This window comes from Salmo salar, chromosome ssa08 (genome assembly GCF_905237065.1).
Source record: "Salmo salar chromosome ssa08, Ssal_v3.1, whole genome shotgun sequence".
Classification (NCBI taxonomy): Eukaryota; Metazoa; Chordata; class Actinopteri; order Salmoniformes; family Salmonidae; genus Salmo; species Salmo salar.
In genome coordinates, this window is record NC_059449.1 from 19,588,747 (window position 1) to 19,604,222 (window position 15,476).

At 44.4% G+C, this 15,476-nt stretch overlaps 2 protein-coding genes across 2 annotated transcripts; both read right to left on the reverse strand.

Annotated features, from left to right (window-relative positions):
* Window positions 1-4,541: 4,541 nt before the first annotated feature.
* Window positions 4,542-7,135, reverse strand: LOC106610379 (zinc finger and BTB domain-containing protein 6). The gene is made up of 4 exons (XM_014209709.2): window positions 6,565-7,135; window positions 6,356-6,459; window positions 6,191-6,254; window positions 4,542-6,009 (listed from the first exon to the last, which is right to left on the reverse strand). The coding sequence occupies exons 1-4, from the start codon at window positions 6,836-6,838 to the stop codon at window positions 4,919-4,921; spliced, it is 1,533 nt and encodes a 510-aa protein (XP_014065184.2). The 5' UTR covers window positions 6,839-7,135; the 3' UTR covers window positions 4,542-4,918.
* Window positions 7,136-7,156: 21 nt separating this feature from the next.
* On the reverse strand, window positions 7,157-12,214 carry ma7d1 (MAP7 domain-containing protein 1). The gene is given in 7 exon segments (NM_001140050.1): window positions 7,157-7,611; window positions 7,798-7,941; window positions 8,815-8,859; window positions 9,043-10,049; window positions 10,256-10,427; window positions 11,481-11,671; window positions 11,768-12,214. Coding segments are annotated over 7 exon segments (1,890 nt in total). The 5' UTR covers window positions 12,075-12,214; the 3' UTR covers window positions 7,157-7,587.
* Window positions 12,215-15,476: the final 3,262 nt, after the last annotated feature.

A 15,476-nucleotide genomic window follows, 5' to 3' on the forward strand; every position in this document is an offset into this window, starting at 1 on the left:
TTACTCAGGGCTCCCGAGTTGCGCAGCAGTCTAAGGCACTGCATCTCAGTGCTAGAGGCATCACTACAGACCCTGGTTCGATTCCAGGCTGTATCACAACCAGCCGTGATTGGGAGTCCCATAGGGCGGTGCACAATTGGCCCAGCGTCGTCCGGGTTAGGGTTTGGCCGGAGTAGGCCATCATTGTAAAAAATAATTTGTTTTTAGTTGACTTGCCTAGATAAATAAATTAATCGACTGTGGATCAAGCCAGCTGAACTAAATACACAACCACTACACACAGAGGGTAGTGTTCAATGTGGAAACCATCCAAACTGTTAAAAACACATAGACCTTGAACGAGATGGAGCTTGAGTAATTGACAAATCTTAATCTGACCTCCACTTCAAGTTAAACCCCATTAGCTTTAGTCAAATACACCATGGCGGCTACAAAAAGGCGACATTACCCGGGCTCGAGCAATAGCCACAAAAAAAGCCTCCAAGAAACAGCTTGCTTCAGAAAAAGCTAGCACCATTAGCCAGGATCATGAGGACCTGTCCCTTCCCGAGGCCTAACAACTGCCAACCTCATCCTCTATTGAAGAAATTCTTTGAGCCGAGATCCCAACGTACAGAACTCAACATCAAACTAGATGGCATTAACTCTCAGCTCAGTGCGATAGAGGGCAAAGTGACAACCCTGGAAAATGCCCTGCCTGCCATCAAAAACAAGATAGCCCTCAATGTGGGGTGCCTGGATGAGGCAGAGTGGAGAATCCTATCCATTGAAAACTCACTGGCAGACGCTATGAAAACAATAACCTCTGCTAAAAAGAAAATGTAGCATCTGGAAAAGATAACAGAGGAGTCCATTTAAACAGGAATAACTGTGTTTTATTAAACCTGGCCGAAAAAGAAAAGGGAAACAGCCACTGATCTGCTACCTGCAAGACAGACTCCCCGAGTGGCTCCACCTATCCCCAACAAGCCCATAGAACTGGAGAGCTCACCGAGCACGGAGGTCTCCACCAGCAGCCTCCGCGCCCAACCATATACTTCCTGAGATTCACCAACAAGGAACGAGTGCTACAGGTGTCGAAAATCCACGCCATTACAGTGGGGAAAAGCCAAACTCACCTTGCTCCAGGACCTTTCAGCTGGAACACGCCGAAAGCACCTAGAGTTGAACAACCCTTAACCCTTAACTGACCGAGGCATCTTCAGGGGATGCAAATACCCAAACGAGTTCAGGATTCGTCACCAAGGAGCCCTGCGACACTTCAAAACTCACGATTACTAAACAGAAATACCATGAGTATAGCAATAGGCCTAGCAGATTGTTTGCATACCAATTAAAAAGAGCAGCCAGTGTACAATCATGGCCATCCGAACAGCAGATGACGAGGTCCCATATGATCCAAATAAGATGTAACTTTTCATGATTTGTACTGCAAAATATACAGATGCAGAACTCCATTCATTCCTAGAGAATCTCGCTACCAAACTATCAGAGACCGACCAAGAAGATCTTAACTCCCCCCTCACTCATGAGGAGGTCCGCGAGACAATCATCTCCATGCCACCTAACAAGTTCCCAGGGCCAGACGAATTTCCCAGGGTTCTACAAAGCTTTTTGGCCCCAGCTTAGCCCTATTTTTATGCCAATGCTGGATGATTTTTGCAAAAATGGAGCTCTCCCAGACTATGTACACAGCCCGCATTACAGTGTTGCTTAAAAAAGACAAGGACCGTCTCTCCTGCACATCCTGTTGGACTTCGACTACAAAATAATTACCAAATTGCTTGCCAAAAGACTAAACACTCTTCTTCCCAAAATAATAAAAGCGGACCAAACTGGATTTATTAGCGACAGGTAATGTTCTGATAACATTCGCTGTCTTTTTGATATTATATACCAAGTAAATGCACAGAAGACCCCTGTCCAGCTGGATGGAGTGGACCGATCTGTTCTCAGTCTGGCCTCAAACTTTATTCAATGGATGAAGTCCCTATATTCTCATCAAAATGCCACGATGTCTACTAATGGCCTGAACTCTTGACAGATTCTCTTTGGGACGTGGTACAGACATGGACGCTCGCTGTCCCCTCTGCTCTACTTGTTGGGGACGGAGTTGATAAGGAGCAATCCAAGTATTATGGATGTTTCTGCAGGCGGCCTTCAGCACAACATTTCTCTACTCGGATGATGTTTTGCTCTACAAATCCAACCCTGAGAAATCCCTCCCTCCCATTTTAGACATAATTGCTCAGTAAGGCAAGTTTTCAGGATATAAGATACATTTGAACAAATCCATTGTTTTTCCTCTCAATATTCCTGAGTGGCGCAGCGGTCTAAGGCCCCGCATCTCAGTGCAAGAGGAGTCACTATAGTACCTGGTTTGAATCCAGGCTGTATCACATCTGGCCGTGATTGGGAGTCTCATAGTGCGGCGCACAATTGGCCCAGCGTCGTCCGGGTTTGGCTGGAGTAGGCCGTCATTGTAAATAAGAATTTGTTCTTAACTGACTTGCCTAGTTAAATAAAGGTAAAAAAAATCTATAAAAACGAATAATGAATTCACTCTGCCCATTCCAATGGAAGACACAGGGTTTTCAATACCTTAATCTTTGTTACACTAGATCTGAATTGCCTTTTCAAAGAAAACTATCTCCCGCTCCTGGATCAAAACAAGAATGATCTCTGAACCTGGACTAGTTTAGTCATCAGAATCAATGTGATCCATATGAACATCCTCCCTAGACTGAACTATTTATTTCCCATGCTCCCATGCTATCTCCCAGTTTCCTTTTTCAAAACAACCAACCAAAGCATCACCAAATTTATATGGGCCAATAAAAAAACCTAGGATCAAGTTCTCCACTCTATTGAAACCTGAATATCAGGGTGGTCTTGCCCTTCCCTGCCTTCAATTGTCCTACTTGTCTGCCCAAATTCGCAACATGTTAACATGGATCACAAACAGACAAGACTATGTGGATTCAGACAGAGGCCCAATCCTGTGGTTCATTGCCCCGAAGCTTAATTATATTCACTAATAACTTTAGTGAAATGGGCAGGTAGCCTAGTGGTTGGAGCGTTGGGCCAGTAACCAAAAGGTTGCTAGATTGAATCCCCGAGCTGACAAGATAAAAATCTGTCGTTCTGCCCCTGAACAAGGCAGTTAACCCACTGTTCCTAGGCCATCATTGAAAATAAGAATTTGTTCTTAACTGACTTGTCTAGTTAAATAAAGGTTCATAAAAAATAGCCTAAACTTGTGATTTACAACACCCTACTAGCAGGACTTCAAGAAATACCTTGGCATTTCCTCCCAAATATGCTCTCACATGCCTATAGTATGCAACCCAGACTTGCCAAAAGCCCTGAGTGATGCCAACTTCCATCTTCGGCATACTCTAGTGATCAGGACCTTTTCAGACCAGTTTCATCAGAACACAACTTCACTGAAATACTCTCAAGAGCTCTGTAGTGAATTCAATGTGCCAAGATCCAATTTAATTATCTTCAAATTAGACACGTAACTTCCTCATTTCACTTCCAAGAGGAGGTTTAGAGCTCAGCCCAATGAAGTTGAGACCCTTCTTGCGACATCACAATCCATCAAAGGCAAAATCTCCTATATCTATAGACTCCCATCTGAGAATGTGGGCTCCTCCTTTACCCATTTCAGAATAATCTGGGAAAAGGACCTTTGCCTATCAGTGAGGAGTTATGGACGGATATTTGCAACAGGGTATACTGCTTCTCTATGAAATAATCTATAAAAAAATGTTTGTACAAATTGTATTACACCCCAGTGAGACTCCATAGAATGAATACAGACATTTCTCCTGATTGTAAAAGATGTACATCTGAAAGCAGTGGAGGCTGCTGAGGGGAGGACGATTTATAATAACTGGAATGGAGTAAAAGGCACCAAGCACATAGAAAACATGTTTTGATACCACTCCACCAATTCCACTCCAGCCATTACCAAGAGCCCATTGTCCCCAATTAAGGTGCCACCAACCTCCTGTGTCTGAAAGTGGAACTTACATGCATATATTTTGGCATTGCGGGGAGACTGACAGATTTTGCCAATCTATACACACTGCTGCATAGAAAATATTAGATGTAGTTTGACATGACCCTGTGGCTATCTTAGTGCTTAGCAGGACTTTGTTCTTGATCTAAACAGAGAAAATGTGTTTATGACTATCACATACTTGGCTAAAAAAAAATGTATTCTACCAAGTTCGGCTTCTAATTCCTGTCCTACATTTAAAATGTGGATTGACCAGATTGTTGACTTTCTTCCTCTTGAAAATCTCCCTTGTGACCTCAGCAAGAGACGGTGCAGGTTCAATTGACTCTGGTCTCCACTACTCAACTATATTTCAAACTGATCAGAATGGGGAGATTAAGGAAATGTGTGTATATACACACACATGTTGTGTATATACACACACACATGTTGTGTACAGTGCTGTAAAACAAGTTATTTGCTCGTTGTCTCAGCTAAAGCTGGAAATAGCTAATAAGTTCACGGATAGTGCTGCTGCAAATTTGTTGTTCGTTTATTTTTTTATATCTGCCACATCTGTGAATGTGGATTGTTGTGTTTGTTGATTAAAAAACAAGAAAACTTAAATACTTCCAATAAAACAATACAAAAACACATGGACCCAGTCTTCATAGGAAAACCCCAGTAGTGTGGAGCCATTCCCCTTACAACTAGGGCCAGGAATTTTTCCCTGGTCTGGTCACGTGGTGAGGGAAAACTCCTGGCCCTGCCTATCATTATTGTGAAGTTGCCCCTAGATGCTGATCTTGGGGCAGTTCAGAATTTTTTTTAGGACAAATGTTTAAGGTTAGGATTGGAGAAGAGGAAGCTGATCCTAGATCTGTACCTAGGGAAAACTTCACCCTGGAACACTCAGGGCAGCACAGCGTCATGTGGCCTGCCACCAGTGTGGACGAGGTGGTGCTTCTTCATGTGGCTGGACTGGGTGAAGCACTTCCCGCAGTAGACACATTGAAACGGTTTCTCTCCGGTGTGCACCCTCTCATGCATCTTCAGCTGGTGGCTGTGGGAGAAGCGCTTGGTGCAGTGGCTGCAGCCGTACGGTTTCTCCCCCGTATGGACCCGCATGTGCCTCTGCAGGTACGCCGGCTTGGGGAAGAGCTTTCCACAGAGGCTGCACCGGAGCTGCCTCTTGGTGGAGTGAGACGTCAGCTGTTGTGGCTGCTTTTCTATGCCTTTCAATGAAGAAGTGGAGTCTCCGTTGAAATTCGGGAAGTTGGCTGGCTTCCTTCTTTGGGGAACCTGGTGGAGAGTTACCCTTGGGGATGAAAAGCTGTTTTGGGTGGACAGTCCATTGAAATCTGGAATCTTGGACCTTGGTCCTACAGTTCTCCCTTGCTCTGCATGTTGAGTGTCAGGGGGACACTTTGTCTGTCCAGATTCCATTCCCCCTCTTCCTCTGTTGTCCACAAGCTGCCTGCCATCTGAACAGACATCTCCAGATGTCGCCTCTTGGCCAGTTATGCTCCATTCTGAACTCATATCTGCCTCCACTTTAATGGGAACTGAGTCCACCAGCACCACATCAGACACCCAGTCCAGAGAGCCCAAAGCAGACATGCAGACCCCAGAGTTACCAGACACCCCTCTCCTCTCTGGATGTTCACACAGCCTTTTGGAGTCTGGCCCTGCATTGTGAGGAGCATTCACAGTTCGGTTGTCAGTCTCTTGGTTCTCTGTCCAATGGGACAGGCTGTATTCTATGGGTTTATGGTCAGTTTCCCAGGTCACACCCTCAGCAACCTGATGGTCCTGTCTTGCTCTGTTGTATTGTGATGCTGGATGCTGGAACATCTGGTTTTCAGGTTCTATATTGAGTGAGGTGTCTGGAGCTTTGTGTCTGTTGCCCTGCTGGTCCAGAAGGTCTGTGGTTTCAGTAGATGATGAAGAACCTGGTTCTGGCACAATCTTCTCACTGCTCTCACTGACCAGTTGGACAATCTCTGAAATGGGTCAACATAAAGCACAAGATCAGCTTCCTTTAGTGGAGACTGATTCTTCTTTGCCTTATTTATTGGTTATGAATAATGACTAAGAAGTTAATCAAATACGGCAATAAACATTGAAGGCTTTACTGAACATAAAGTGTAAATTGTATGGACTTGATAAGTTGAACAAAAACACCTTCTGTTCTGCTGGTGTCAAGGTCCTCCATTTTGATAAGAGGCACCTCTTGCATATCTGCCATCTGTTTTGTATTCATCAGAAACAATTTATGAGAAAAATATCCCCACCACCATTTGAAATATGAAAAAACGAATACATTTGGCCGTGTCTATGACAACTGACCGGCATGCCCCCATCCTTGTCTGTCGCTGTGCGTCCTGCGTCTCTCCAGTTGGTGGCATCCTGCGTAAAATGTCCCCCTTTACGGTCGGCACAGCGATTCTCCACTGCACCAGAAAAGAGAAACATATATTATACATTACCCATTATTTTGTACGTTTTCAAACATGGTTAAAAAAAACTACAATATCCAAGTCTGCCTGTTGACTTTCCTTGGAAGCTCCCTCTTGCCCGGGCAACAAGATCTATGTCCCGCCTGCTTAGAGTGTGTCGAAGGTTTCCGAATTTCTCAGCGCTCCGTCGAGAGAATTTTGTCAGCAGCAACTTCCTCCGCAGGTTATCGATTTCCCTCTGGCTATGGGAAATTTCCAAACGTAAGGCAGCATGTCCGTCATCTACAAGTTTGCAGATTTCGGCAACGGCTGCATTCGCCAAAACCTCGACGATGGAGGCTAGCTGAGCGTTAAAGGCGACTGTATCGTACATGTCCTTTGCACAATGTCAATGTTAAACACTTATGTTATAGTAATTTTAAATGAAGTGTTCAGCCAACGTCTTGAGACTACACAGTTAAGACCATAGACGTTAGACTATTTTTCCATAAACAAACATTTTTCGGCTACTTCCTGGATAATTTTTTCGAAATAAAGGTTGGCTTTTCAAAATAAAGGTAGCTTACACACACGACTTATGTTCCAACATTGCCACCTGCTGCTGAATCATATTGTATGTTGCTCCTACTAAAAATGAATCAAATGTTTTAAAAATCAGCCTGTTGTGAATTAAATCAAACACACACTGTCATCCAAAAATTATTTTACTATTTAGTTCAAGTACAAAAATACAAAATCAGCATACAACTGAATTATAAAGGAATAAATACATTCCTTCAAATAAAAGTAAGTAATTTGATGAGTAGGCTAAGGGTTAGTAGTCTCCAAACTGAAGCACTGCACTGAGAACGCACTCTAACTCTGAACAATGTAAGAGCAGAAAGATACACAAAATCTGAAAATAGAATGGATAAAATAGCCAATGGGATTTCAGATAGTCCTCAGCGATAGCAAAACAACTAAATAACATTTTGCTTTTTGTTTTTACAATAAATGAGAACGTTGTAAATAAAAAATAAACATTGGTAGTAATAACATTAGTAATAGGTGTGTATGCAGTAAGCATATTATGCCATTCACAGTAACCTGTAACCTCAATGTACTGGCTTCTCCTTTCAGTAACTACTGGGGTTCAGGATCAGATCTCTGGAAATTAAACACAGAACAGATTGTCAGACACGTTCCTTTATCTGGAAAGATTTTTGGGGAAACATATGGTACATGAAATTGTCCTCAGAACACTGCATGACACTGAATGAATGATTCTTTTTTGTTCTTGCCCGTTTACCATATGCTTTTTTTTTTTAGACGCATGTTGTTGTCGATACTGACCTTCCCTGTGGAGTACTTCCTGATGATTTCATTTGTCAGGATGGCATTGAAGGTTCTGCAGACCAGAGACAGGTTCCAGTAGCCTCTCTTCCCATCCACACGCAGCACGTCCCGGAAGATCCACACCAGCGACTCAAGAGGAAGCTGCAAGAAAGTGAATCAATTCAATGGTTCCAGTGTTTTAGCTGCCTATTTTGGTCAAGTGTTTGTTGTTGAACATTCGGTTCCTACAGCAGTGGTGTTGTATATAAAAGAGGCCAGGAAAGTCACTAGGTAGGCTACATGTCAAACTTTAGAAGGCATTTATGGGTGATTCCTCACAAAACTAGAGCCAAAAATTATAATTTGGGGGATTTTCACTCAATTAAATCTATATTAGTGTCCTTTGGAGGAAGGATTGTTGACATTTGTATCTTAAATCATAATTAAGAACCCTTGTATAGATTACATTGTGAATATACCCCAAATCATGGTATTGTTTTGGTTCTAGATTCGTGAGGAATCAACATAACATAAGTATATTTATTATATGAATGGTAATCTAAACGTTATTTTCAGTTGCATCATGTATGGAGAATCAAAAACAAAGAGTCAGCGGTTTGGCTAACCGGGCTATCTGCATTGTGTCCCACCCACCAACCCCTCTTTTACGCTACTGCTACTCTCTGTTCATCATATAATGCATAGTCACTTTAAACATATCGACATGTACATACAACTTAAATCAGTCAGACTAACCAGTGTCTGCATGTAGCCTCGCTACTTTTATAGCCTTGCTACTGTATATAGCCTGTCTTTTTACTGTTGTTTTATTTCTTTACTTACCTATTGTTCACCTAATACCTTTTTTGCAATATTGGTTAGAGCCTGTAAGTAAGCATTTCACTGTAAGGTCTACACCTTTTGTATTCGGCGCACGTGACAAATAAACTTTGATTTAAATCTGATATTAGGAAAGAAGGAAAGTGATTTTCTGCCAGTTCTAGGTGAGATAAATCTACAGGTACTGTTACTTACCTCCAGGAGATGAGGTTTACCCAGACCATGGTACCTCTGGGGATTCTGGGAATAAAGAAGAGGTGAGTGAATAGCTAGGTTCTAGAGTACTGATCTCTGAGTTGTATTGAATCTGTGACATAATCAGACATTGTCTTTTCATTTGGCCTACCACTCTCCCCTATAAGCCCAACCATTTTAAACCCAACCATATTAAACCCGCTTTAAACCCAACCATTGGCAGCGTACCATTCCAGATAGCACTCTCTCGCCTTGCGACTGCTGGGTCGCCAGGTCCGTTTCCTGGGCCAGTAGCGCGCCGGCGTCTGGGAACCTGTCGCTTTGTTCTTCTTCCATGTCGATGTCCGGAAAGAGGTCATCGTCACGCTCTTCCCTCCGCCTTCCTCTTTCCTGCGTCCTAGTATAAGTGTAGCCGGGAAACGAGCTCTCGACCACCAACAGGCCTTGTTCACCCAGGCACCTGTCGAAAGCTTCCTGGAAGGCCGACGCCGTCACGTTCACCTTGTGTTTCCTCTTCATATGGTTCTTGAAATTCTTCTTATTCAGCCTGATTCCGCAGAGATCGCACTGGACCTTGGTGGCACGGCACCAGGGTGGCACGTCCATCTTGGATTCGGCCAGGTATCTCCTCAGGGCCTCCTCGTTCTCTGCAGCGATGTACTCTTCGTGGTGTTTCCTCTTCATGTGAACCTTGAAGTTCTTCTTGTTCAGGATGATGCCGCAGTGGTCACACTGAGTCTGCACAGGAACTACGTCCCTTTGAGAAGGTCTTTGCGGTCTCTCGGTCTCAATCTGCGGCGTCGGCGGGCAGCTGTACGCTTCGGGCGAGGAGGGTTCCGAATCCTGGCGTGTGACCGGATTGTGACTGGCAGAAGCATCTGGTTTTTCTATTGGAGGTGTGTCTGTGTTTAGAGTTTGAAGAGCGACTGGTAATCTCGGAGGGGTGGCAGGTCTGGAACTGGAAGGGACGGCAGGTATAGATGTGAGAGGCAGGACAGGTGTGGATGTTGCAGGGGCGATAGGTCTCCGGGCTGGAGAGGGATGTTGCTGGAGGGGAGGAGCAACAGATGGAGATTGAGCTTGGACACCGGCAGGTCTTTGAGTCCCGTTCCGCTTTCTGCAAGCTCTGAAATGTTCTATAAACAACGCTTTTCTGCAGAGAACATGGTCACAATAGCTGCAGTGGTAGTGAGGGTAGTCTCTGCACGTCAGTTTGCAGTTGTAGACGATGTACTCTGACAGAAAAAGGTGACAATAAAACAGTCAGTATATTAAAAAAAAAAGAAGGTTAGATAGTGACTTTAAAAAGTCAAGTGTATAAGGACATTAGCACATGTTGGGTGGTTGGCATTCGAACAACTCAATTGAACAACTACAAAGCATTACTGAGTACAAGGCAATCGTTATTTTCTGACATTGCGTTTTCCAAAGTTCCCCTCACCGTCATTCTGAACGGCACTTTTCAGGTGGCTCTGGATGTGTGGGATGATCCGGTGTAACTCGTTGGGTTTGAATGCAGACGGTCGGCAGAAGGGGCAGTGGTAGAGGGAGCAGCACGTGGTGCATGGTTGTATCTTGGGAGATTCGCCAACTCGGAAACTGGTAATATGTTGCTGTGGAAAAACATAGACAATATTGAATAGTCAAAAATAAAGACGAAATGGTCAGAAAATCCATAGATGCAAATTCTACATGGTCCCAAATTGGGGACCAATAGTTCAGCAACAAGCAGATACAAAATGTTATGTATAGAAATGACAATTCTTTGTTTCCTACATTAATATATCAGAAAGCCATGTCCTGTCGACTCTACACAACATTATCAAAAGTATGTGGACACCTGCTCGTCTAACATCTAATCCCAAAATCATGGGCATTTGGAGTTGATCCCCCCCCTTTGCTGTTATAACAGGCCTTCCACTATAAAAACAGCCCCAGACCATTATTCCACTTCCACCAAACATTACAGTTAATACTACACATTGGGACAGGCAGATTCTTCCTTTGGACTGCCAGATGGTGAAGTGTGATTCATCACTCCAGAGAACGAGTTTCCACTGCTCCAGAGTCCAATGGCGGCGAGCTTTACACCACTTCAGCCGGCGCTTGGCACTGTGCATGGTGATCTTAGGCTTGTATGTGGCTGCTCTGCCATGGAAACCCATTTCATGAAGCTTCTGATTAACAGTTATTGTGCTGACGTTGCTTCCAGAGGCAGTTGGTACTTGGTAGTGAGTGTTGAAACAAGGACAGACGATTTTTACGCTCTACGCGCTTCAGCGGTCCCCTTCTGTGAACTTGTGTGGACTACGACTTCGCGGCTGAGCCATTGTTGCTCCTAGACTTTTCCACTTCACAATAACAGCACTGACAGTTGATCGGGGCAGCTCTAGCAGGGCAAAATTTTGACAAACTGACTTCTTGGAAAGGTGGCATCCTATGACGGTGCCATGTTAAAAGTCAATGAGCTTTTCAGTAAGGCCATTACAGTGCCAATGTGTGTCTATGGAGATTGCATGGCGGTGTGCTCGATTTTATACACCTGTCAACAATGGTGTGGCTGAAATAGCCGAATCCACTAATTTGAAGGGGTGTCCACATACTTTTGTATATATAGTATATTTCTATCCACAAATGTTTTTTTTACTATGTGTACAGTTTCTTACCTTTCTTGGTATGTCACTGGAAGTGACTGTGGGGTCAGGGGTCATTGCAGGGGGCCCAGTGTTCTCATTGGAACTGACTATGCGGCCAGGAGTCAGTGTGGGGGGCCCAGCCTCATCAGTTGGTACTGTGGATACCTCTTTCCACAGAGAATGCTGATTGCCATTGACACCGTCCACCTCAAGATTGTTAACTGGAAAAGAGAGAGTGAGAGGTCAACTTGACCAATTATTGGCAAATCATTAGCTCAAAGGCGGACAACAGGCATTTAGAAAAATCGGTAGCCTACCTTCGTCTTCGTCTGCGTTGCCCGCGTCATCGGCATTCGCCGCGGGTGAATCGCCCGAAGAACTGTTGATTATTGGTAAGTCGCCGGTGACAGGCGTCAGCCCTTTGCCACTCACCGACCTGTACCTCGACTCCGCCAGGCTGAGTTGCTTCTCTAGCAATAGGATTTGCTCCTTGCTTTGAGAGACTTCTACACGTAACGCTCCACAGCAATCGTCCACTAACTTGCAAATCTCGGTCACAGCAGCTGAGGCTAGTATGCCCATGACAGAGCTTATCCGTTGATGCAAAACACGCGTTACCGACATTTTAAACAATTGTTTTTGTAAAACCTGGTCACAACTACTGTTAGCTATGAAGATTCAAAACGTCTAATAAACGGTTTTGTCCCCAGCTTGTTCACGAAGTAGTAATATTTGTAAGAATACCTGGAATGTTGTCAATGCGCCGCCATCTTTAATAACTGTGTCCTTGCGCACGCATCCGATCAGCGTTCAGAAAGCTAGAAAAGCGCCACCTACCGCGTGGAGACAAGAATGTGCATTATCCAGAGTCAAATTGAGCAATAAATATTATTTTGGGTCATCTCTGACTACAGCTTGCTAAAGAGGAAAAGCGTATGAATTATTCCTATGGTTTGCAGAATCATTGTTTAACATTGAGTAAATCAATGTTTTTTTATTATGGTTATTGGTTATCATGTTATCATGCTATTTTTTATTTATTTTTTATTTCACCTTTATTTAACCAGGTAGGCTAGTTGAGAACAAGCTCTCATTTGCAACTGCGACCTGGCCAAGATAAAGCATAGCAATTCGACATATACAGCAACACAGAGTTACACATGGAATAAACAAAACATACAGTCAATAATACAGTAAAAAAAAGAAAACAAAAAGTCTATCTACAGTGAGTGCAAACGAGGTAAGATAAGGGAGTTAAGGCAATAAATAGGCCATGGTGGCGAAGTAATTACAATATAGCAATTAAACACTGGAATTGTAGATGTGCAGAAGATGAATGTGCAAGTAGAGATACTGGGGTGCAAAGGAGCAAGATAAATAAATAAATAAATACATTATGGGGATGAGGTAGATAGATGGGCTGTTTACAGATGGGCTATGCACAGGTGCAGTGATCTGTGAGCTGCTCTGACAGCTGGTGCTTAAAGCTAGCGAGGGAGATATGAGTCTCCAGCTTCAGTGATTTTTGCAGTTCGTTCCAGTCACTGGCAGCAGAGAACTGGAAGGAAAGGCGACCAAAGGAGGAATTGGCTTTAGGGGTGACCAGTGAGATATACCTGCTGGAGCGCGTGCTACGAGTGGGTGCTGCTATGGTAACCAGTGAGCTGAGATAATGCGGAGCTTTACCTAGCAGAGACTTGTAGATAACCTGTAGCCAGTGGGTTTGGCGACGAGTATGAAGCGAGGGCCAACCAACGAGAGCGTACAGGTCGCAGTGGTGGGTAGTGTATGGGGCTTTGGTGACAAAACAGATGGCACTGTGATAGACTGCATCCAATTTGTTGAGTAGAGTGTTGGAGGCTATTTTATAGATGACATCGCCGAAGTCGAGGATCGGTAGGATGGTCAGTTTTACGAGGGTATGTTTGGCAGCATGAGTGAAGGATGCTTTGTTGCGATATAGGAAGCCGATTCTAGATTTAATTTTGGACTAGAGATGCTTAATGTGAGTCTGGAAGGAGAGTTTACAGTCTAACCAGACACCTAGATATTTGTAGTTGTCCACGTATTCAGAGCCGTCCAGAGTAGTGATGCTGGACGGGCGGGCAGGCAGGTGCTGGCAGTGATCGATTGAAGAGCATGCATTTAGTTTGACTTGCATTTAAGAGCAGTTGGAGGCCACGGAAGGAGAATTGTATGGCATTAAAGCTCGTCTGGATGTTAGTTAACACAGTGGCCAAAGATGGGCCAGAAGTATACAGAATGGTTTCGTCTGCGTAGAGGTGGATCAGAGAATCACCAGGAGCAAGAGCGACATCATTGATGTATACAGAGAAGAGAGTCGGCCCGAGAATTGAACCCTGTGGCACCCCCATAGAGACTGCCAGAGGTCCGGACAACAGGCCCTCCGATTTGACATACTGAGCTCTATCAGAGAAGTAGTTGGTGAACCAGGCGATGCAATCATTTGAGAAACCAAGGCTGTCGAGTCTGCCAATAAGAATGTGGTGATTGACAGAGTCGAAAGCCTTGGCAAGGTCGATAAATACGGCTGCACAGTAATGTCTCTTATCGATGGCGGTTATGATTTCGTTTAGGACCTTGAGCGTGGCTGAGGTGCACCCATAACCAGCTCTGAATCCAGATTGCATAGCGGAGAAGGTACGGTGGGATTCGAAATGGTCGGTAATCTGTTTGTTAACTTGGCTTTTGAAGACCTTAGAAAGACAGGGTAGGATAGATATAGGTCTGTAGCAGTTTGGGTCTAGAGTGTCACCCTCTTTGAAGAGGGGGATGACCGCGGCAGCTTTCCAATCTTTGGGAATCTCAGACGATACGAAAGAGAGGTTGAACAGGCTAGTAATAGGGGTTGCAACAATTTCGGCAGATAATTTTAGAAAGTGAGAGTCCAGATTGTCTAGCCCTGCTGATTTGTAGGGGTCCAGATTTTGCAGCTCTTTCAGAACATCAGCTATCTGGATTTGGGTGAAGGAGAAATTGTGGGGGCTTGGGCGGGTTGCTGTGGAGGGTGCCGGGCAGTTGACCGGGGTAGGGGTAGCCAGGTGGAAAGCATGGTTAGCCGTAGAGTAATGCTTATTGAAATTCTCAATTATAGTGGATTTATCGGTGGTAACAGTGTTTCCTAGCCTCAGAGCATTGGGCAGCTGGGAGGAGGTGCTCTTATTCTCCATGGACTTTACAGTGTTCCAGAACTTTTTTGAGTTTGTACTACAGGATGCAAATTTCTGTTTGAAAAAGCTAGCCTTAGCTTTCCTTACTGCCTTTTTTATATTTGTTCCTAACTTCCCTGAAAAGTTGAATATCACGGGTGCTATTCGATGCTAATGCAGAACGCCACAGGATGTTTTTGTGCTGGTCAAGGGCAGACAGGTCTGGAGTGAACCAAGGACTATATCTATTCCTAGTTCAAAATGTTTTGAATGGGGCATGCTTATTTAAGATGGTGAGGAAGGCACTTTTAAAAAATAACCAGGCATCCTCTACTGACGGGATGAGGTCAATGTCAATCCAGGATACCCCGGCCAGGTCGATTAGAAAGGCCTGCTCGCAGAAGTGTTTTGGGGAGCGTTTGACAGTGATGAGGGGTGGTCGTTTGATCGCAGACCCATTACGGATGTAGGCCATGAGGCAGTGATCGCTGAGATCTTGATTGAAAACAGCAGAGGTGTATTTGGAGGGCGAGTTAGTTAGGATGATATCTATGAGGGTGCCCGTGTTTACGGATTTGGGGTTGTACCTGGTAGGTTCATTGATAATTTGTGTGAGATTGAGGGCATCAAGCTTAGATTGTAGGATGGACGGGGTGTTAAGCATGTCCCAGTTTAGGTCACCTAGTAGCACGAGCTCAGAAGATAGATGGGGGGCAATCAATTCACATATGGTGTCGAGGGCACAGCTGGGGGCAGAGGGTGGTCTATAGCAAGTGGCAACAGTGAGAGACTTGTTTATGGAAAGGTGAATTGTTTGGGTACAGACCTGGATAGTAAGACAGAACTCTGCAGGCTA

Coding starts and splice junctions, on each gene's coding strand:
- LOC106610379 (XM_014209709.2), bottom strand. CDS start 6,838: ATGTACGATACAGTCGCCTTTAACGCTCAGCTAGCCTCCATCGTCGAG. Junction 6,460..6,564: donor GGCAAGAGGGAGCTTCCAAG/GAAAGTCAACAG, acceptor TTTCTGGTGCAG/TGGAGAATCGCTGTGCCGAC. Junction 6,255..6,355: donor ACAAGGATGGGGGCATGCCG/GTCAGTTGTCAT, acceptor AATACAAAACAG/ATGGCAGATATGCAAGAGGT.